Consider the following 22,171-nt stretch of genomic DNA (forward strand, 5'->3'; position numbering starts at 1 on the left):
GCTGACTTTGTAGGGAACCTAAAGCCAGGTCCCCAGCCACACAGAATACAGCTGTGAAAGTCACACCAGGGAGGTGGCAGAAAACAAAGGACTTCGGACAGACAGGCTTAATCCATTTAAATTCAGTTTCTCTCTCACTTCCCCCGCTTTCCCCTTAGCTCTCATCAGAGACCTCTTCCCCCTCCTCCTCTCAGTCCCAAGTGCCTCACAGCAGTTTCACACCCAAGTGGCCCATGGACTGAATTCCACCCCTTTGCTGCTTACAGCAGAGCAGAATCAGACCCGGTGTTCCCTTCCTCCCTCTTGCACAGTCTCTTTCCACCAAACACCTGCAGGGGAGGGGGCTGCTGAGAGGTGAGTCCCCACTGGTGACTCCAGTTGAGACTCACGTCATGATGCCGCTTCACCTGCCCAGGCGTTCACAAGGTTCCTCCTTGCTGGAAAGCCTTAGGGGAGGGGAAGGAGAGCTAATGCTTGTGGCCAGAAGGGCTTGGAAAACCCCTGACAGCTCTGCCGCTCTCTAGGACTGGAAGGCATTGAGGCAGGTGCCAAGCGAGAAGAGCCATGCATGGGGACACTGTATCAGCAACATCAGTGACCGGTGGGACCTCCAGATTGCGAAGGCTTCCACTGAGCTCCTGCAGCCATCATGAGATCCCTGAACCCCAAATTTGGCTCCAGCCTGGCAGGAGCTGCAGGAAAGCGAGCAGACAGTGCCTGCACTGGGAGATGTCAGGCTGTCAGTGCTCTGGGGCTGGGGTGGGAGCCCTGTCTCATCTGCCAGCAGCCTCTGTACATTCAGCAAGCTGCAAACTGAGGTAGGGACGAGGACTGCATGGAGAGACAGTGGCTGAGAGAGCTCCCAGCACAGGAGCACTAGCAAAAAGGACTTCTGCAGGCTGTGCATAGGGCCCTCTGCAGAAGTTGGGCACACAAGCCCCCAACCCACCCAATGGGCCATTTTCCTGCTGCTAAACATCTACTTGCTTGGCTGGGAAATACTTGTAATCCCAAACACACCATGCACTTTCTTTTGTGTTAAGTGCCTTGGCAAGAGCCAGTAGTTCTCACACGCAGTCCCATCTCTGCAAGGACCATTTTCCCAGAACACCCCCTTCAAAAATCTCCCTTTATTAAGAAGAGCCAAACTGCCTGTTGCTGCCTCACAGGCTGCTCCCACGCCTCTCCCCGCTTCCCCAGGGCACCAACAGGCTCCACTGCCATGGGCTGGAAGGCACCGAGCTCCCAGAGACACCAGCATTCAAAGAAAAGACACTAAAGAAAAGAGAGACAAAGGCAGGAAAGCTTTTCTTGCTGGGACCCAGCTGTCTGGCTCAAAGCAAGGCAAAAAAGTAGGATCTGCTCTGCATTCCTGGGGCACAGACAGAATAGCAGGAGAAGGGTAAATTCCACAATGTAAAGTCTGAGCCCCATGAACAGCAGCTCCTTGCTTCTTCCCTTTTGCTTTTTCCTTCCTTCCTTCTCTTTCCCCTCTTACAAGTAAGGCCTCAGGGATACACCAAACACACTGCTCCGGTGCGGGGACATCTCGCTAACAGCCCACTAGCTAAGCACTAAGGCACCTTCCAAGCATGGCCACAACCAGGCTCTTTCTTCTCACATCTGCTTACCGTACCCAGTATTTACATCCTCAGTATGGTTCCCATAAAACAAAACATGAACAACTGATCACAAACAAATAAACCAGTAATACAGTCCGGGATGTCAGGAAGCCTTACCCGCTGCCTGCACACTAGCCCAGGCAGCTGGAGATCAAAGTTTTCTTATTTGCATACATTTCTTGAAATAATTTGCCGCTAAACTCAGTCTACTGAGGGGATGCTGACACAGTCCAGGGCTTCTCCGATAGAAACAGGAACTAAGAAACCAGATCTGTGCATTGCTGCCTCCATCTCCAGGTGGCTGAGCAGATGGAGGCTTTGGCATCTCCAAAATGGGGGGCTGCTCCCTTCCTTCCCCTTCCTCAGCATCCCGCCCAGGGAAAGCCTTTTTGTGGAGGGAAAGTGAAGGGCTAGTCGCACGCACATGGCTCCAGCAGAGCCCCTGCACGGGCAAAGCAGGGCTGCAAACACATTTTGTGCATTAAACCCAGAGATTAGTGAGGACTGAGAGGTCTGGGCGGGCACTGAGGGTCTATGAGGACCCTCAGAGGTGAAAGACATCTTTGAACTGACCCGTTTAACGCCATCCCAATCCGCACAGAAACCAGTTGCAAGGTTGGAAGCACTGACACCGGCCGTCGGTAACTCCAGCCGCTGCTTGGAGATGCCAAAACCCGGCGGCGAGGCAGAATATCCCCCCTCTCCGAGGAGCAGTGCATGGCTCCAGGGACCTCCACAGCCTGCTCCGGGCGGGGGGGACACACGGTTGCACAGGGGCCGGGGCCAGGCAGGCGCGGGAGGGGGGTCCCGCCCGTCCCGCCCCGCTCCGCCCCGCCGCCGGGGGCGGCGGGGCGGAGCGGGGCGGGACGGGCGGGACCCCCCTCCCGCGATGCCGCCGTGCCGTGTCCCCCCGGCCCGTAGAGCCACGGCTCGGGGAGAACAAAAGGCAGGAGCGGGAGGAGGCGCGGGGAGGAGGGCAGGCGGCCACGGGGGGGGGGATAAAAGGCTCAGCGGGGACCCCCCCCCTCCTCCCCAACAATCTCCACCCTATGTCTGAACCCGTTCCGCCGCCCGGTATGGCCCGTCCGCCGCTCCCCGCCGCCGCGTTGCTGGCCGCCGCTCTGCTGCACTGCGCGCCCGCCGCGCCCGCCCGCAGACACAAGCCGGTGAGTCGGGACCACCCGGTGCCTCCCCCCGTCCCCTCCCGGTATTCCGTGTCCCAGCCGGTCCCTTACCCCGCGGCTCTCCGGTGCAGCCCCGAGGGGAGCATCTCCCCGGCAGAGCCTCCGCCGAGGGGGACCAGCCGCCGCCCCCCCCCAGGGATGCCGGTACGGGCAGCGATGCGCTGCCGGGAGTCACCGGTCGGGGGACGAAGCTGCTCCTGCCCCGGCGATGCCCCAGCGGTGTCCCCCGCCCGGGCACCCCCGCTCCGCCGGCTCCTTTTGGCACGTTGGGGGAGTTTTCACAGGCGTGTGCTCCTTTCTGCGGAGCAAGGGGAAAAACAAAGACCGGGACAAGGAGTGTTTACGAGAGGACACGGGATCCCCCCTTCCTTTAAAGGCAGCTGCCTGCGAATAACCCCCCCACACACACACACGCTGTGCTGGCAGTTCCGAGAAGCGTTACAGGGAGACGAGCCGAAAGGGATGAATCAAACGCGCAGGCAGGAGGGGAGCAGCAGGGCTCTTTCGTCCTGCCAGAGCCCAGCACCTGGGATGGAGCAGCCGGCAGCGGGGACGGCCGGGCCGGAGAAGAGCCGCGGCGTGCGAGGGGACCGGGGGACGGGAGAAGACAGAGAGCTCCTTGTGCTGGGAATGTGTGCGTGCGTAATCGGGTTATTATATACATGCGCTTCGCCAGTGTGCCATAAAATAATGACAGAGCAAATGCCCGGTAGCAGCCCAAGGGGATTAGTTCAGGTTCTGTCGATGGTTTTATTATCAGCTCTGTCATCTGAGTACTTTCTAACTTGGCTGCTAAATATGCTGTGGGCTGGGACTTGGCACGGAGCAGCCTTGGCCCCCAAAGTGCCGGTATTATTCCAAACGAAATGTCACTGCGCTTGGCTCCGCTCTGCCTCTGAGAAGGGTGAGGCCAAGCACTCAGGCAGTGGTACCCTGCACCCCAGCTATGACAGCGCTCTGCAGATTTCATCCCCATCCGAACGTGCAAGTGGTGGGCTGGGAGGGCAGAGCTCCACCTGCGTAAAGCTGGAGACGGCTGGCTCCTGCGGGGACACTGGCTGGGCTGGCGGCTGCCTCACGCTCTGCCGTGTGCCGGTCGTGAAGCTGCTGCTCCTGGAGGGACCTGCGTAGCCTCTGGTCCTGGTCTTGGTGCCAGCAAGGACCTGTGCGGGATCCCCGGGGAAGGGAGAGCCAACCTGGCTTTCACACCATCTGAGCTCGGGTCCGGTCCAGCTGCAATGTGCACTGTTCATCTTTTGCCAGTGCTCGCAGCTGCAGATGGACTGCAGAGGTTGCTGGGGCTCATCTGCCTTGGCCAGCAACCCTTGAATGGGGGGAATCCACCAAACTGCCAAGGAGCACAGAGTTAATGCAAGAGTCCAGGTCTGCTCAGGCCCCTGGTCCATCTAATTCACTACCACGCCCCTGAAGAAGGTCCCCCCAGTTGGCAGTCTGCTGCCCAGAGATGGTTTCTTCCTCATCCCAGGCTAATGCTCTGCATCGTGAGTGCTAATACTTTCCTCTTGGCTGGAGTAACTCCAGGTGATGCTCCTACAGGATGTTTTGTTCAGGAACATCTTGTGTTTGTGTGTTTGACCAGCCATGTGGAGCTCAGGGTTTCAGATCAATGTATTTCACTCAGTCTTTGCAGGGATGGTGGCTGCATTGCTGTGGGGTTGGAAATGGACAGATGATTTTCAATCCTTTCAAATAGCAGTTCTCTCATCCCAAAAAGCTGCCCTTTTGGGTTCCTCACCTGGTGTCAAGTCTTCTGAAGGTTATTCTACCACCTCTGAGGTAAAGCTAGCATCATGGTGGTTGCTCTCACATATGATATAAGTTGACAGCAGTGCACCCCATTCCTCTCCCGACGGGGGTACACACACCAGCACAGAATGGCTGCGGAGGGATTGCTGGGCTGACAGTGGCCCGTGCATGTGTTTCTGGCGTCAAACCTTCTGTATCCTCTCTTAGGAGAGAGCTCTGCCATGCCATCTCATGTTCAGTTCTCTGGCTACTCTGAGTCTCTGCACAAAGAGATGCTTCGCTGTGTCTAACAGCAGCTAATTTCCTGTCCGGGCACCTTTTGCTGTCGGGTGATGAATGAGAAAGGAGCCGAGAGGCTGAGCTGGGAAAAAAGACTCACACTCCTACAAGAGGCAGCGGTGACTTCCTCGAGATGTGCTAGTAGCCGGGGTGGGCAAGGACTGCCCTCGGTGCAGCAGGGTCCTGCACCATGGCTATTCGGTGCTCCAATAACAAGCCACAACAGCAGGAACCGAGGGGGGAGGGAATCAAGGGCTAAGATTCATTTTAAAGCCAGGCTACACAGGGCAAGTTGCAGAAGGACCTGTGTTCTTTGCAGCAAAGCCTGTAGATCTCCTTCACTTTTACATTAACGCCTAAAGAAAAAAAGAGAAAACTGAGAGCAGAATACAGGCTGTGTCTGGTGTCCACTGTAAAACTTGAGAACAAAAGATCTGCAGTCCTCGGGGCAGTGCACACGCAGACACTGAATTCCTGCATTGCTTTCGGCTCCCCTGGGAAATCAAAGTCAGTCCATTTGCTGGGAAACTCTCAGTGGAGAAACGGTGGGCACCCTCCCAGCTGCCAGTGTAATCCCTCGGGAGCCGTATCCTGCAGCTCTCGTCCTGAACCCAGCAGGTTTGCCGCTGGAATCACGGTGCTGCCCTCCCCGCGGGCCAGGAGCCGGGGAGGCCGCCTGCCTCGCTCAGGGCTCAGGCAGCTCCCGCAGGAAGGTTTGATTTGCAACTCTTTAGCTTGGCTCTTTAAATACCGCAGTAAGCGTTGGGGTAATTTTAGGCATGTTTGTCCTCTGCTCTGGGAGAGACTCAAGACACATGCAAGCAGTTATTCTTCAGCGGGTTTGTTGTGTTTGTGCTTTCACATGCAACACACATGCACACCCTGCAGCGTGGTAAGACTTAGGGTGCGCAGCTGGCAAAGCGGAATGGGGAGGGCGCAGGGAGGAGAGAAGCGCTTTGTGGAGGATCCCCCACTCCAACTCACACGGCACAGCACTTGCTTCCCCCATGCGTATCCCGCCCTGGCATCGTAACTTGGGGGGCTCAGCAGAGGAAGGGTGCACTGTGTGGGTCTTGTTGAAAAAGAATCTTCCATGGAAAAATTGTCCTGCAGAGACTTTTCACACCAGAGACACTGTCAGCTCTTTCCTACTAATCCCAAGTACACAGACAGGTAAATGAAGGGTTCCTGGATATTCTTACACTGGGGATGCCTCAGCCTGTAACGTGAATAGACGCACTACTGAGTCTGAACATAGCTATCCAGCAAAATGAAAAGCATACTTCAGGGGTTCACTGAGGGCCACAGACATGTTTTTAGAGGTTCACTGAGATCCTGGTGCAGGCGAGACCCACAGGGACAGACAGGTGACCAGACCTCCTCCTCTTAGTGGGATTTGGGCAGGAGAGAGACATCTCACAAAAGTGGGCCTGTGAAAATTAGTGTGGGGGGGGAAAACTTTCCAGGCATCTCCAGGAGATTGGGCAGGGGGGCAGTGCTTGTCTTGTGCGTTGGAGATCCCAGCCTGCGCATCTGAGCAGCATACACTCCCTGAGGGTAGAACATCCCCCATAGCTCTGGAGAGGGCTGCTCTGTGCCAGGTGGCCATACCCAGTGGGAGATGTCCTGGCTGTTGTCCTTGGGCTGGGCACAGATAGCTCATTGCTCACCTTAGCTTGGATGCAATTGCACAATGAACAACTCAACACCCTTCCTCCTCTGCCTGGAGTGTGTCGCATCCTAGAGCGGTTTCTTGGTTTCAAGGGGATTTCTAGGTCATCAGATTAAGGGCTCTTGAAACCTTTTGCTATCCCGGCATCCTGGGGCTTGTTTGCTTTGTAAGTACTCCTGTTTCTGGCAAACTGCTGCTTGGGTGACACCAGCAGCTTGGTTGTGGTGTTATTGATGGACTAGACTCACAAACTGTCACGTAATTAAAGTGTCTGATAATAAAAATAGTCCTGCAGTGTTTATTCATTTGCTTTCTCTTGTTACATCAGAGCCTGGGTCTTCTCATTCTGTCTGTGGGCATAAACATTTGCAGTCCATAATGTTTCATGTTCCACGTTGCTTAGGAAAAACAAACATTTTCCTTTTTTCGTTGCCAACAACAACTACCACCAAATAATCCGGAAATAAACTGTCAGGCCCCAGGAGGTAGTGCTTGATGGTGCCACAGAGTATGGGAAGTGAGCGGAGAGGAACCTCCAACTGCGTATGCACGGGCAGGCTCTGCAGCACCTTCCGTTTGGCCAAAGTTTGGCTTCAGCCTTTGTATTCTCCCTGACTGTCTGCAGCAGGACCGAGCTTCAGCCTGGCATGAAGGAGCCAGTCAGAAGCATTTTGTGTAAGCAAAGAATTCATAGTTAGAGGTGTTGGGAGACTTTGCCTTGTTCTTGGGGAGGTAGGATCAGTAATCTGGTGGCTTTCCCTAGGCGTTGTTTCCACTGAGCTTCCATTGTTTCCACTAACAGTGCCTTGACCAGGAGCACACTTAGCTCAGAGTCTGACCGGACCACAAACATAATCTGTTTCTGCCATGAAATTTTTCCTGCAGCGTTAGCACTCTCCGAGGCTAGCCTGCTTCTGGGACACAACCTGACTAGAGTGGAGCTGGCTCTGGTTTTACCACTAACCATCAGCTGTAGCTGCACTTTCAAATATAACCCCTGCAAAGCCATGCTGGGCTGAGAGGCAGGCTGGTCAAAGAGCCAGCCATGGTACTCCGTGCACCAGGACAACAGCGCTGATCTCGGGCAGGAACATTGCTGCATCCTATTAAGGGCGTGCAGAGCCCCTGGAGGGCACAGCCACCTGTCAGTGGACAGAAATGGGGTGAGAGAACTGCCTTACATGAGAACTGCAGGAGAAAGCATCTCTGTTCTCCTTCCCCATGCATTGAACTAAGGGCAGGAGTGCTCCCAGGTGCAGACTTATAGGTGAGAGGAGGATAATGCTATTGGCCAAAGAGGCAGCAAATGCCAGGGCCTCCTCAAACACTCTTGAGTAGCAGAAGGAGAAAGCAGGGAGAAATGGAGAAACAGCAGCAGAGGGACAGGGAGATGGGCAGAAAGCCCATAAGCTCATCCCTTAGCGGAAGAGGAAACAGCCCCCAGTGACAGGGGAAGTATCCAAGACTGATGGGATTTGCATTGTAACTTGTCCAGTCACTCTTGTCTGACGAGGAGCGGGGGGGTCTCCTTTCGTGTCCATGCTGCAGAAGCAGGCAGCAGCCCAGGTAGTTGGGTACACAACAGAGGAGACAAGTTCAGGGCAGGCAGCAGAGGATGGACCCAGATAGAGGAGAGCACTGGATTTGTCAGTACCAGGCACTGGCCTCACTCTTGAGGTTATTTAAACACAGAGTTGCTGATACTCCACTGTGGCTGTGCTGCTCCGGCTGCTTCTCCTCCTGGGAGGTTCCGGAGGGTGAGTACTGCCCAACACCATGAGGTTAAAGATGCTCCTGGCTCCTCGGGATGGCTGGGACACTTCCTGGGAAGCTTGGCTGGAGTTCTTCTGGCCCCAGCAGACCCAGAAGTGATGGCTGTTGTATCGCAGCACTTGAGGGCTGATAAAGCTGTGAGGAACTGAGTGGGCAGTCTGTATCTCCACTGTGGTTTCTGCTCTCCCATGGGATTTGTCCTTTTCCTCCTGTTCCCTCTCAGCCTTTTGGTTACAATGCTGCAGGAAGTGGCACCTTCTTTGCGAGGAGCTGTGCCCAGCCTGCGGCACAGCCCTCTTTGTTGTAGAGCTTTGCTCCTCTGCTGTCCTCACTGCCCTTAACCCTTGGTTTCAGGCTTGGCAGCCCCTCTGTGCTCGTGTTGTGTGGACATTTTGCTGCTCAGTCTCTATTGTAAAGCCCTGGCCTCTACGCCTGGCTAAAAACTGTCTGTCCCCACACACAGTGGCCACCCCTGACTGTGGGTTATACTGGGAAGGGCAAATGGCTGCACACACTTAGCCAGAGGCTCAGATCTGGCTCTGCACTCAGCTGGTCTGAACGCCCACCCAGGGTTGCAGGGATTTTTCCTTTGCTCTTGTCTTCAGTAATCCTTTCTCCTCTGGTGGTGGGATGGGCAGAGTGGGGATGCCCAGATAGTTACCCAGCAGCCAGTGTCCTCCTCATCCTCTCCTCACTGGTCTGTACTAGCTTCAGCAGCAGCATAGCCCTAAGCAAGCCCCTAAGCATACAGCTCGGGAGAACAAACAGGATCTCCCCAAGAGAGGGTGGCTTCAGTGCTGGGTGGGAAGGATGCAACCTTAAGCAAGAGGACATGTTATCTAAGCCTCGGGAAGTGCCTGCAGCAAGGCGTGTCCAACCAAGGAGACTGAAATCTCCAGCCTGATGTGTCTCCTGAGCATTGTTTGGCAAGGGGTTTCTGCCTGTCACATTTTCCCTTGCCGGCTGTGCCTGCAGTGGCATTTTCCAGCCCTTTCCTGCCATGGTGCTGATGTCGGTGCAGTGACGACAGGGAGACTTGCTGTTTGTCTAGGGGCACAGCAAGCACACGGGACAGCAGGGCAGGTCTTGCCTCCTCCTGCCTCCACCCAGGGCCATTTGCAGGGCCACCCTGTGTCCCTTCCCAGGGCCTGGTCTTGGCAGAGGGCAGGCAGGCGGGAGCAGGAGGATGCTGCCTAAGGCAAGGTGGAGTTTGGATGGCTGGAAGCTGGGATTCATGCCAGTGGCCTTAAGCTAACCAAAGAGGAGAGAGAAAACCTACCTCTGGTCTGCCTCTGAACATGGGAACCCTCGGGGCAGGAAGGAAACAGGCAGTTCCTCCTTTCTCTGCTCCTGCTTGGAGGAGAGTGATAATCTGCAGTTTATGCCAATGCCCCCAGCTGGTACTGCAACAACTGGCCTTCCCAGGAGACTGGGGGGATGTGCTTAGCACAGCTGAGACAAAAAAATGGGAGTATGCACATCTGGGACAGCCTCAGCCTGCTCACCTACCTGGGAAACTCCTGAGGGTTTCCCAGTGCTCCCAGTTCCACAGCGAGGGCTCTCCCCAGAGTCCATCTCTACTCTACCCATGTGCCTCGGAGCAGCTGTTGCACACCTCCTGGTCCTGGGAAACCAGACACATTCATCACCCCATGTCCTCGGGCAGCAGGACCTGCCTCTGGGCACAGTGGGTGCTCTGGAGCACACCCAGGAGCAAGGAGCCCAGTGGCTCTCCAGGGTGGGCTTTGGTGACACAGCTGCCATTATGTGCTTGGCAGAGGGTCTCATCAGGGCTGGGAGCAAGATGTTGGCCAGGACATGAACCTTATCAGCTCCTCCTGCCAGCTGGCCTTCGCAGGCACTAGCTGCCAGCCCAGGCAGGGTGCCAGGCAGCTCTTAGGGAGCTCCTTTTAAGAGAGACAGGTACCTCCAACCTGGCAGGGCTCCAGCGTTCAGCAGGAGCAGCCCAATGCAGCCTCCTGTGGGGCAGGCCAGCCCTTACTCCCTCCTTCCACTAACACACTGGATGGATTCTCAGTGCCGTGGCTGGTGGCTTGGGTAGGCTTTGCTGTTCAGGATGTAAAATGACTCTTTTGCACGTGTGGATGGTGCGGTTCTTAGGGGGTGTGAAAGCGCATTGGGACACCAGGATTGGGTTGATGGTTTCTGAGGCAAAGGCTGGCAGGTGCCAAACCACCAAGTGTGTGTGTCTGTCTGCAGAGGACAAGCCAGCAGGCTGGAGTGGTGACAGACACATGAAAAGCCGGACACCTAAACTGCACCTTGTGTGACCTCCCTGGCTCCTTTGTCCATCTGTGCATCGCTCAGAGGCACGGGGCCACTGCAGAGTTGGGAGCTCGGTAGCGGAATTAATGCCAAGGGCTTCACACTTCATTCCAGCCCGCATGAATGGGCTCATTGTAGGGAACGGAGCGGTGGCAGCACGTGGATTACATGGCATCATGGCAGCTCTGGCATCATGCCATCCTGACCTTCGTGTCCCCGGCAGGGCAGCCAGGAGAGCTGGCCTGGAAGAAGGCAGCATTTTTCAGGGGAAGGAAGGGGACCCCTAAACCCCAGGTTCTCACTCTGGAGCACTGTGGGATGGAGCCTGCCTGTCCGAGTAGAGGTGCATCACTGCTGCACCTCAGCTCTTCCTGCTGCTCAAATGCCTTTAAGTTTGCCTGCACAGAGTCAGGCAAAAAAATCTGTGTTTGGACCTCTGGCTTGTGCAGCATGGTGATGCAGGGACCAAGTGCCTCTCACCACACAACACGTTACAGCAGGTTGGGGATTACACTTGGTTGATGTTTCATGGTGGCCCCATTGTCCTGCTGTCAGGTGGGAAACCAGTGGAAGTCAGCTAATTAGCATTAATCAATGTTGCCAAGAGGAACTGTGCTTTTCAACTAAGTGTGGGAGAGCCCAGGTGATCTTATCTGCAAGCAGAGTCACAGGTGCAGTGAGGCAAGGGGGTACGGTCCTGTCCCTCCCTCTGCAGAACTGGTGACCTCAGGGGCTTCAAGGATAGTCACTGCTGCTCTCTGCCCCATGCGCTGGGTTAAGTCACCCCCCAGATCCCTGTGTCCTGCTCTCCAGCTTGTTACGTCCCCTAGCCATGCTGAGAGCCTGCTCACCATGCCAGGACAGCAAGAGGACACCACAGAAGCGACAGCAGGGAGCACAACTGTCTGCTGGGGACTAAAGGCTTTCTCCCATTAATATCAGCTCTACCCGGGGCCAGGAGGGAATAAAGGGTGTGGGGCAAAGGGCGAGAATTTACTCCCTAGTGATTTGTTTCATTCTTGAAGGGTCTGGTTCTCATCCACAGCTTGCAAAAACATTTCCTGCCGGCCAGCTGCCAAGGAAAAGCAGACCAAAAATAGCCCAGTGCTTAGGGGGTGCCATGGCATGACACAGTGCCTCCCAGGTGTGACCTGGCCTCACAGCGGCAGAGCCCAGGGAACAGAGGATGTTTGTGGGGAGCAGCCTGTGCCCTAGCAGTGGGGGAACAGCCCCAGGCAGAGGTGGAACTCACCGCTGCAGGACTGCTGTGGGCAGACATTCGCCACTCTGCATCAGGCCGTCTCTTCGCAGACCACTGACGTCATGGCTTTGCTTTTCCCTTTTAGGACGTGTCTCGAAAGCATCACACCTGGAAGGAGCAGAGTCCTTGGCTGTCTTCCTTCGTGAATGCTGTGGGGACCGGTGTGCCCGCCAAGGGCTTCCTTGTGGGTGCAGATGAGCCGACGGCACGCTGGAACCCACCCCGCTGCGGCGTGCCGGACCTCCCGGTGTTCCCAGACGGCCAGAATGGGCGGAACCGGCAGAAGCGGTTCGTCCTCTCCGGCGGACGCTGGGACAAGACTGATCTCACCTACAAGTAAGAGAGGCCCGAAACAGGAGTCAGGCTGGTTTGCTTCTCCCTTCCCCAAACCTCTCAGCCTGGTGTTCCCTGGAGCGTGGCATGCTGTGATGTGACCATAAAAGCTGGAGGGCAGCCAGGGGGCAGGGAGCCACATGCTAAACCACCAGCGGGGTTGTACCCAGCACCTCCACATCCCCTCACGCACACGCTCCCATAAACACAGCTGCCACCCACCCCTGCCCAAACACATTCTGCATCACCCCTTGATCCGTCCCGCATCGACACCCCCGTGCACATATGTTCACTTCCCTACATCAAACCCCTGACGTGTGCTGAGCTGAGCCTCCACCACTAGCCCTCTCCTGCTGTGCCTTTGCCCCCACAGCCAGCCTGCTGTGGGCTCACCTCACAGTTTATTTTAAAAAGACCTTTTCATTCAGCTGTTATTGATGTTCCCATAAACACAACTTCAGTGTAAAATTTTGCCCAAATCACCCCACACGTTCTCAATTGCGAATCTGCTCAACAGGCTTGCGGGGGGTTGTGCTGCCTCCCCAGATGCCCACAGGGGAATGAGTAGAGAAGCGAGCAAGTATGGACCTTGACAGCATGTAAATCATCTTTTGTTTAAATGCAGAAGACAGTTCCTCATAGCATTAAAGGGTTGTAGATAACAGAAAGGCTTCTTCCTTTTTTTTTTTTTTTGGTCAACAGTGTTAAAGAAACACAGCAGAGATGAACACACCAAAACTGTTAATGGAAGGGAAAGAAAGCTCCCTCTGTGGCAGACCTTACAGTCTGCTCTGAGTGAGCCCAGGTTTCCAGGGGCAAAAAAATGTAGAGATTGAGGAGGAGAAACCACATCACACCACTCCCAGGCACCTCTGGAGGGGCAGGTTCATGGGGGACAGACCTGGGAAATGCTGCAGCACTTGACTCCAGAAAAACGCAGATCTGGAAAGCTCTCCAGAGAGCTCACCTCTGGACCCACCAGCCAGAGGGTTTCCACACTGATGGGATTTATCTGCTGCACATGTTGCTTGGAAGAGGGCAGCGGAGCAGTGCTTGTATGGACTGGAGGTGTTCTGGTGCTGAGAGAGAGCGGCAGCCCTAGTGATGCTGATCCTACAGCTGGTGTCTTCACGACAGCAGTGTCCATGGGACAGCAGCTGATGCTCTCCTCATCCCATGTCTGTTGCCTTTCAGAATTATCAGGTTCCCATGGCAACTTGTAAAAGCTAAAGTGAGAAGGACCATCGAGGAAGCTTTGAAAGTCTGGAGCGACGTGACCCCGCTGACCTTCACCGAGGTGCAGGAGGGACGGGCTGACATTGTCATCGATTTCACAAGGTGAGCATGGTGGGCAGCAGCACCCTCCTCCCAGACAGAGAAACAACCTTTGCATGCAAAACCCCAAGCCTCTAACCAGAGAAGAGAGCTGTCAACACACAGGCACTTAAATGGAGGCTCAAATTTCTGCTTTCAGGCACTGGGATTTTTTTGGTTTTGTTTTTTTTTGTCAGTTGTGGGCTGCTCGGTGTAAGTGCAGCTGTTCCATGCTGGCTGTGCACAGCACCGTTACTGATCGTTCATTAATTTTCCTGGTACATTTACGTTTCTCTGCCCACAGGCTGTTTTCCTAAGCATTTGTTTTGACTTTCCATCTTCAGGTCCTCCATCCTGTCCCTTGACTGAACGACGTAACTGTCTGCCCAAAGACAAATATAGTTTCTTGGTTAAATGAATCTTGGCTCCTGAAATTTACTTTTGGCAAAATACACACGGGGGCAAAGACTTCCCTCTGCTGCATGTTTGCACAAACTAATAAAGGCCGTGGAGACCATCCAAGCAGTGATGCAATTTGCATGCTGTGTATTTGCCTGTGCTTCCCTCAGCTCTCTAAAGTGGCCACATCTCTCATGGGTTTCCTTCCTTATTCAACAGTGGGCTTGGCTTGAGGGAGGACCTGAGGGTTTGGCTGGGTTCACTGCTGGCTGCCCCTCTGCATCCCCCCACCACTCAGCTATGTCAACTTAGTCTTGGCTTGAGCAGCCACCTACTTCATTCTTTAGGCTCCATGGTCAGCTTTGGGCTGGAAGCTGAACAGTGGGAGGAAAAAAACATCCCTGAGAAAATATACAAACTCCCCAGGGCTTGCTGTGACTGAGCTCTGCTTCCTCAGCGCTTGGTGTGACCAAGCTCTGCTTCCTCAGTGCCCTGATGCAGAACCGGGGCTGTGGCAATCGGAAGGGCTCCGAGCAGTTGATCTGGACTGGTGGGATGAGCTTGGGATGGGAGTGAGAGCTGCTGTTCCCTCGCAGTGGCTCCCCGCCTTTGGCCATACAGTGCTGTTCACTGGAGGCACACAGCCGTCTGTCTGAGGTGCAATGTATCTTCCCTCCAGGTACTGGCATGGAGATAACTTGCCTTTTGACGGGCCCGGAGGGATCCTGGCACACGCGTTCTTCCCCAAGACACACCGGGAGGGAGACGTCCATTTCGACTATGACGAGACCTGGACGATTGGGAACAACCTGGGTACGGTATTGTTTCAAGGGGAGCTGTGGACGCTCCAGGATGCTTATCGGTGTGCTTGGAAATTATTCTGTTGTGGTGTGAACGGGGACCCTGTAAAGCTAAGAGGCAGCAATTATTTTTGTGGTGTGCATTGTCATCTCCCACCACTTACCAGCCTACTGTTAGTATTTAGATCTTTTCTTGTCATCTTTTAGCCACAGCAAAGCCTGTGCCCAGCACCAGGACCATGGCTTCCTGGTGGGCTCCCCCTGTGTGGGGGGAGCAAGAGAGATGGCTCCTCTGCCCAGCCACATGCCCTGCCACTTGGGAAATTGCACCCAGCATTGGCAGGAGCCATTAGAAATAAAGCAGGGAAAGGGTGAAGGAAAACTGGGGCTCAAGCACTGCGTGACACAGTTGTCTTCCAAAGGACAGCCTCAGCCCCAGTCCCTGCATGCACTGTTCACCATCTGCCCTCAGACAAGTCCATAAAGGGAAACTACCCAGGCTCCAGCTCTGTCCCCGTGGCCTGGGAATGCTCTGACCATAAACAACGCCACATTGAGTCAAGACTCTTTTTTCTCCTTTTTTTTTTTTTTTTTTTTTCTTTTTGCTAATAATAGATCCAAGCTGGTAGCTGTCTGCTTGGGCACTTAGGGTGTCACAGTATCTCATGAGATACTGCAGTACCGCCTGGGACCATCTGGATCAGTGCCCAAAGCATCAGTTTCCACAAGACCCACCAAAATTAACCCAGGTCAGCCCCTCCTTCACTTTCTCAGTTTATCTACAGGGGCAAAGAAACAGTCACAAAGCCCAAGTTAAACCCTGCCTCTCTGGGGTTTCCTGAATGTTTTGCCCATGTTGATAGATATTCAGGGCCCAGATGGGGTCCCCCAAAGTCCACATCATTGTCAGTTGTACTCCAACTTGACTCTCTGCGGGGGGCACAGGACCACTCTATCTCTGACCCTGCTCATGCTGACCCAAAACAAAAACCACAGAGCACCAGACCTTTCTGCAGAAGCATTTCTGCTCCTGAGCGAAGGGTAGGCTCTGCTGTTTTCCACCCTCTGTTGGGGCTGCCTGTGTTGTTGAAGGATTCCCTACATTCTCCCACAAAGATGGTGTTGGAGTCAAACCAGAATCTGAAAATGGATGCCAGTTCCCATCAGAATCCAGCCTATTCCATGGCCCTTTTTTCCCCCCTACATCTTCCATAAATAAATGTTGTAAAAGCTCTTTGCAGCTAATTGCCATTTAATATGGTGAAAAGAGCTTTACGATATAAACATGATAAATCCTTGACTCAGCTGTCAGTGAGACTGGGAAATCCTTAGCCTCATTTTACAGACAGGAGAGCAGAAGTATGAGGAGGGCTAAGGTGTGCCCCGGGCTCACCCCAGAGCCGTGCGGGAAGCCGGACTCCATGTGAAGGACCTTTCGTGAGGGACAGAGTGATGCTCCCCAGCACAGCTCCTTCAGGCATGCTGTTGTTCACCTCCCCCAGAGAATCTGACAATAGCACAGCTGATCTGCCAACACTGGAAAGCATCAAGTGAGGAGGCTGCCAAGCTAAACAGAAGTGTCTGAAAGTTTGTAATAAATCACTGACATAGAAATCCCACTTTCTCAGCTGACCTAGATGTGTTGATTTAATTGGGTCAGTGCTGTGCAAATTCATTGCTTCAATGTAGAGCTGACCAGTGGAGGAAGACAGGGGCTCACCTTCCCCTCCGCCCTTCCCAGGCGTTCCCCCCAGCTGCATCCCCCCTGTCCCGTCCCAGTGCTGAGAGGTGACCTGCTCCCCTGGAGCCAGCAGGGAAATCCTGCTTGGAGCAGCGAGGCTGGCTGACTCACACCCCTGCCTTTCTCATCACTTGGGCTGCAGCTCAGAGGATTTCTGGCTGAAGGCGAGTGAATGAATACGCTGGGACTTGTCAACAAACAGCCCTGCTCACAGGCTTTGCTGCTTAATGTGCCCCTCTTCCAGCTTTCACTGAAATCTATCAACTTCAAAAAGAATCCATTGGAAACTAAACAACACCTGCCAAATGGCACACTTTTGCATAATGAAATCCAGATTCCCCCCCGCCCTTTTCTAGATGCTCCAAGGTCATGTATTCCTAAAACATGATCTCCTATAAATCCATTTGAGTCTGGTGAAGAAGGCCCAGGCCTTGACACTGGATAATTTTTTATGGATTTATTTCTAAATGTCACCTTCTTGACACAGTCTACACACAAGCAGTAAATGAGCTCCCTCTGCTGTCTGTGTGACAACAGCCATTAGCAGTTTTAATGCCAGAGTGTTCCCTTGCTGATGCTGGTACCATGGATGTGAACTAAATGGGACCTGATACGCTACAGCTGTAGCCAACAACTGCTGCAAGGCTGGGTGGACAGAAACCAACCTTACCACCCCACCACCTACGTCTATTGGCCAGACTTCCTTCTCCGTGCAAATTTCTCCCTTCCAAAAGTGCATGGAAAACCCTTTTCTTTCTGGTAGCCGATGAGGTGCAGGAGCCCCTGGTGACAGAATTACAAATTACCAACATGCTCAGGCTAATACCTGAGTGTATGAATTCGCTCACAGTGCTCCTGAACCAATGGATCCCTTAATTATGCCCTTTGACTCTTTAAAAAAACATGGTGTAGAGCTACACAGGAAAAGTCTGGGAACAACCTGCAAGCACTGTAGTGGAGGTAGATTTCTCTTTCCTCGTGTTAGACTCCTGCAACATACCTCAGTGCTTTGTCAGTGGCTGGTAACTGGTAGAGTGAGGAGGCAGACGTCCTCTCTGCAGGCACAGCTTGCCCGTTGCATGCAAGCAGGTAAAAGCATCTCCCATCTCCTCCCTTTGCAGGCACTGACCTCCTGCAAGTGGCTGCTCATGAGTTCGGCCACGTCCTGGGCCTGCAGCACACGGCTGTCTCCAAGTCACTGATGTCTCCTTTCTACATCTTCCGCTACCCGCTAAGCCTGAGTGAGGATGACAAGCAAGGTATCCAGTACCTCTACGGGAAACCCAAACTGGATCCCGACCCAACCCCACCTCAGCCAGCAGAGCTGCCCCAGCCAGACCTCGAAACAAATGAGATCACCAACGTGGAGGTGAGTGAACAGCTTGTCCGTGTCATCCTCTAACGCCACGGCTGGGACTGCCCTCACCGGGAGGCCAGCAGCGGGCTTACAGGTGGTTTGGTGTCTGGTGCTGCTGAGCCCAGGTCCGGACGCCACGGCTGGCACTGCCAGCGAGCCCGGGATGCGCGGGGAGGGGATCTTTGGGCAGCATGTGCCCACCCACAACTGGCTGAAAGCAGGACAGTTGCCTGGACACAGGGACTTGCCGTCCGTTGAACCCAGCCTGGGCGAGGGGGTTCCCACGAGTCCAAGCTCCTGACCAGCCGTGCTTTGGCAGTCTGTGCAGCCCGACGCCTGCGACACAGCCTTCGACGCCGCGTCCACCATCCGAGGGGAGCTGTTCTTCTTCAAGTCCCGCTATGTGTGGCGGCTCCGAGCTGGAAAGCTGCAGGACGGCTACCCAGCTCTGGCTTCCCGCCACTGGCAGGGGATCCCCAGCTCTGTCGATGCCACCTTTGAAGACCCTCTGGGCAATATCTGGTTTTTCCAAGGTAAGAGCTGGACTGGGATCAGACGGCTCGGAAATGCATCTCCTTTACTTAGGGGTATTCAGGACCCAACAAGTTCCTGGGAGGATAAACCTTCTGGGCATCCTCAGTGATCCAGCAACCCTTGTTATTTGTTTGCTTCTCTGTTCAGTTGAAACTTTTTAGCAGATACTGAGGAGGAAGAGAGAAGGAGGAGTCACCTTTAGTTTAGACACAGCCACAATATCCCATTCTCCTCCTCTGGAACATAAACATTTGTTTTGAGTCTCTGCCCTGGCAATGCTGCTGGCAGAGGAGGAGGAAGGAAACACTTGCTCCATCTCCTGAGCTGTACCAGAAGAGAGCCCCAGGCAGCTTCACCAGTTGTGAAACTCCTGCGCCTGTGCCCCCAAGGCCCTGCTCAGGGGATGGACAGCATCTTCTCTGCTCCTCAGAGACCTGGGTGTGGAGCTTCCATAGTACCCCCGGACTGAATGAGCCTGCAGGGAGCCTGTATGCAGAGCCAGGCAACCTCCAGCCACCACAGGGATTAAAAACCAATCACCCATGGCAAGGACAAACCTCCTCCTGGCCAGCTCTGGAGTTCAAGGCCAGCAACAAACCCCATTTCAGCTTCACTGTATTCTTTAATGCTCTTTCCAAGTGTAAATTTAATAGCAGAGATGCCGAATGACAGAGGCACCCAGCTGCCCTGGGTGCACACGCCCCGTCTGCACACCATGAGACCGTGTACCAGAAAGCACCCCGCGTGGCTCTGCAGGCAGGGTTCCTGCATGAACAGATTACTTAGCACCTGACCTGCACACAAGGACTTACAGTGCTAAAATTGGCAGGCTCCTACCATGAGTTAAAATGAGATAAGGGAAAGGTATTACATGCCGTCGGCTAATTACAGAGATTCCCATTTTAATCTAATCTGGAAATATGCTTCCAGTCTCTATTTCAGCTTGGCAACTTTTTCCTGGTTTCTGTAGCTTGCTCCTATACAGCCACATGCCCCTTTATGCCCGTGCATGCCCACATATGTTCTCCTCCAAGCGCTGAGTTTGCAGGGTAGAGGCTGGTCCCTCCAGCCAAGTCTTTTATCATAACTTCCACAAATAGAGAAAAGACAGCTGCTAAAATGGTCCTCCTCGTCCCACCACTGACACCCTCGGGTTGGACCAAGGTGGGAAGTCAACTCCTTGCACTGATGGCACTTTGGGTACCCGTCAGTGACAGTGTCCATGACACTGGTGGGGGTTTTTCCTCTCAGGCACAGCTTTCCCTGGGAGTTCTGCCAAGGCACCAGTTGCACAGTTTGCTGCCAAATTATCAGACACCAAAGAGCTTCTGACCCCTTGTCTCCCTTTTCTGTCTCCTCGCCAGATTCTCAGTACTGGATTTATGATGGCGAGAGACGGGTATCTGGTCCCACGCCACTTGTGGAGCTGGGCCTCCCTCCATCCCCCGTGCAGGCAGCTCTGGTGTGGGGGGCTGAGAAGAACAAGATCTACATCTTCAGTGGCGGCAACTACTGGCGCTTCAACCCTCACACGCGCCAGGTGGACAACATCTACCCCCGGACCATGGCCGACTGGCGCGGCGTCCCTCAGGAGATTGACGCGGCCTTTCAGGATGAGTTTGGTCAGTGCAGCAGGGCCATGGCCGGCTCTGGGGTGGGCACTCGGGCTGACAGCACTGCCCAGCGGGAAGAACTGGGCAGATTTAGACTTTTGGTAGTAGTGGATACTTCCCAGACACAGCATATGCCATAGTGTAGAGAGAGGGGCAGCTTCCTCCATTGGGTAGGGAACTGAGGCTTCTCCCATAAAAGTGAGAAGTTTTATCATTATTAATTGCAACAATCAACAGTTAAGTGTCTGATAGAGAGAATTCAAACTTCTGACCAAGAAATTGTCACACAGTCCTACCCAGCTCTTACTGCTCCCAACAAAGAAAGTGATGAGAAGACAGCAGAAACGCTGCCCACACTTCAGCCTAGGCAGCTGTCCTGAATGAACAGGCTGCTTTTGGTATTGCCTAGTCCTCCCAGATGTGCCCCATGCTGAAGACAGTATGGCAGTGCCACAGAAACACCAGGGACAGCCAGGGTGCTTGGCATGACAGGTGTCATGACTGCCTCTCTCCTCCTAGGGGATGCGGTGGAATGGCTCCCCACTGCTTCCAGAGCCTAAATCCCAGGGCAGCTTCCCCACAGTAACAGATGCTCTGCAGCAGGTCTTCACAAGCTCCTTGTGATAGGCCCTGTTCAGGTCCTAGACGTTCTCTGCCCTCTCGGGACCGGGTCACTACATGGGTACAGCATATTTAAAACACCAGAAATATAAAATCCATCCTATTTACTCTCCCATCAGAATTAAAACAGTGTAAAAGAACAGTGTAAGCCAAAAGTCTCAGTTCAAGTGAGATGAATCTAGCAGCATCTCCTGCCTCTTCCAGGCTCTCTTTTGGTACTGCACATGCTCCTATGTCAGCTAGACAAAATGCTAGGAAAGAGCTCTGAGCCACATGAACCCTCTCTTTTGTAACCCTTCCTCTCTCGCCCACAGGTTTTGCCTATTTCCTGAGAGGCCGAGATTACTGGAAGTTCGATCCAGTCCAGGTGAAAGTGCTGGAGGGCTACCCACGCCAGATCAGCCAGGACTTCTTCAGCTGTACACCTTCCTCCAACTCCTTCAGATGAGGGGGATGCCTGTGTGCTCCATGCTCCCCTTTCATCACCCATACCTCCAGCAGCCACACAGAGGGTCCCCTCTGCCATTCCTGGCTTCCTTCCAGGCTCAGCATCTGACACCACAGGTGTCTGTCATGACAAGTGACAAAGTTTGCTCCTCTCCAGTTCCAGCAGCCCCAGCTTCAGTTGCTATCAATGTAAAATCATCTGCCATGTTCTTTGCAAGCAAGAGCAGCCACTAAACCCTTCATATGGCCACGCTCTTCTAGCAATAGCATCCCAAAAGCCATCAAGCCAGCCTGGAGTGGGATCACACTCTCCTAATTAACCTGGACCCCATCACATAGAACTGATCTGCATTTCCTGTGTTTACATAGCTCACAACAGCAGCCCTTCGTTTCTCCAGAGGCTGGCCTGGGAGGAAGGCTTCCTCTGAGCCACCTCCCTCAGCCTCAGCCAGGGCCTGGGAAGGACGCTGACTGTGAAGGAATGCAGATGTGCAGCTGCTGCCAGGACACCTCACCAGGGCTGCAGTGGTGACTGCCAGGACCCTGCCACAGCCCTACACCCGATTTCATGTTGTATCACTAGTATGCGTTAGGATTTTATACTGATTTGTATATAGACAAGGGGCCTCCTTCTTTCCACGGTGCTGGGTGCCAGTGCTGGACACTGCCCCGTCGCTCCCTGTGCTCGGACCGAGCTAGGTTCCCCATCCTGGGTTGCTCATGACTGCACTGATCGGTTTTGTACCACTGTTCCTAGGCCGCCTGGACGCCAGGCTGGGGGCTGACACCGTACAGCCCCACTCCAGCTCTTTGCACACCCCTGGTTGCTACATATCCTTATGCCAAAAAAACCAAAGGGGCAGCAGCCGGTTTCCTCCCTTTTCACCTTTCAACCCACCCGTGCCCTTCGCTGTTCCCCTCCCCGGGTGACCGGCTGGAGACACCGCAGCGAACGGGCCGGCCCAGGGGGTGACACATCCCCCCCGCCCCGAGGGTCTCGGTGCCGGCCCCTCATGAGCGCACCCGTAAATGTTTGTAGAGCGTGTACAGCCCCCTTCTCCGTACCTACCCGCGTGCGCGAGTACCGTCTGTGTATTTATGTACCGCCCCGCACCAATAAACCGCCTCTTTTCTAAGCGCCGCCTGCCTGGACCGTCCCTGCCACCTC

The 22,171-nt window shown here is 54.3% G+C and overlaps 1 protein-coding gene across 1 annotated transcript; it reads left to right on the top strand.

The window, feature by feature from the left end:
* The first annotated feature begins 2,659 nt into the window (after positions 1–2,659).
* MMP11 (matrix metallopeptidase 11) lies at positions 2,660–22,139 on the top strand. Its single transcript, XM_074844444.1, has 8 exons — positions 2,660–2,788; positions 11,930–12,180; positions 13,372–13,515; positions 14,570–14,703; positions 17,553–17,800; positions 18,108–18,321; positions 19,687–19,944; positions 20,871–22,139. The coding sequence occupies exons 1-8, from the start codon at positions 2,672–2,674 to the stop codon at positions 21,002–21,004; spliced, it is 1,500 nt and encodes a 499-aa protein (XP_074700545.1). The 5' UTR covers positions 2,660–2,671; the 3' UTR covers positions 21,005–22,139.
* The last annotated feature ends 32 nt before the right edge of the window (positions 22,140–22,171 follow it).

This window comes from Strix aluco, chromosome 18, assembly GCF_031877795.1.
Source record: "Strix aluco isolate bStrAlu1 chromosome 18, bStrAlu1.hap1, whole genome shotgun sequence".
NCBI classification, from domain to species: Eukaryota; Metazoa; Chordata; class Aves; order Strigiformes; family Strigidae; genus Strix; species Strix aluco.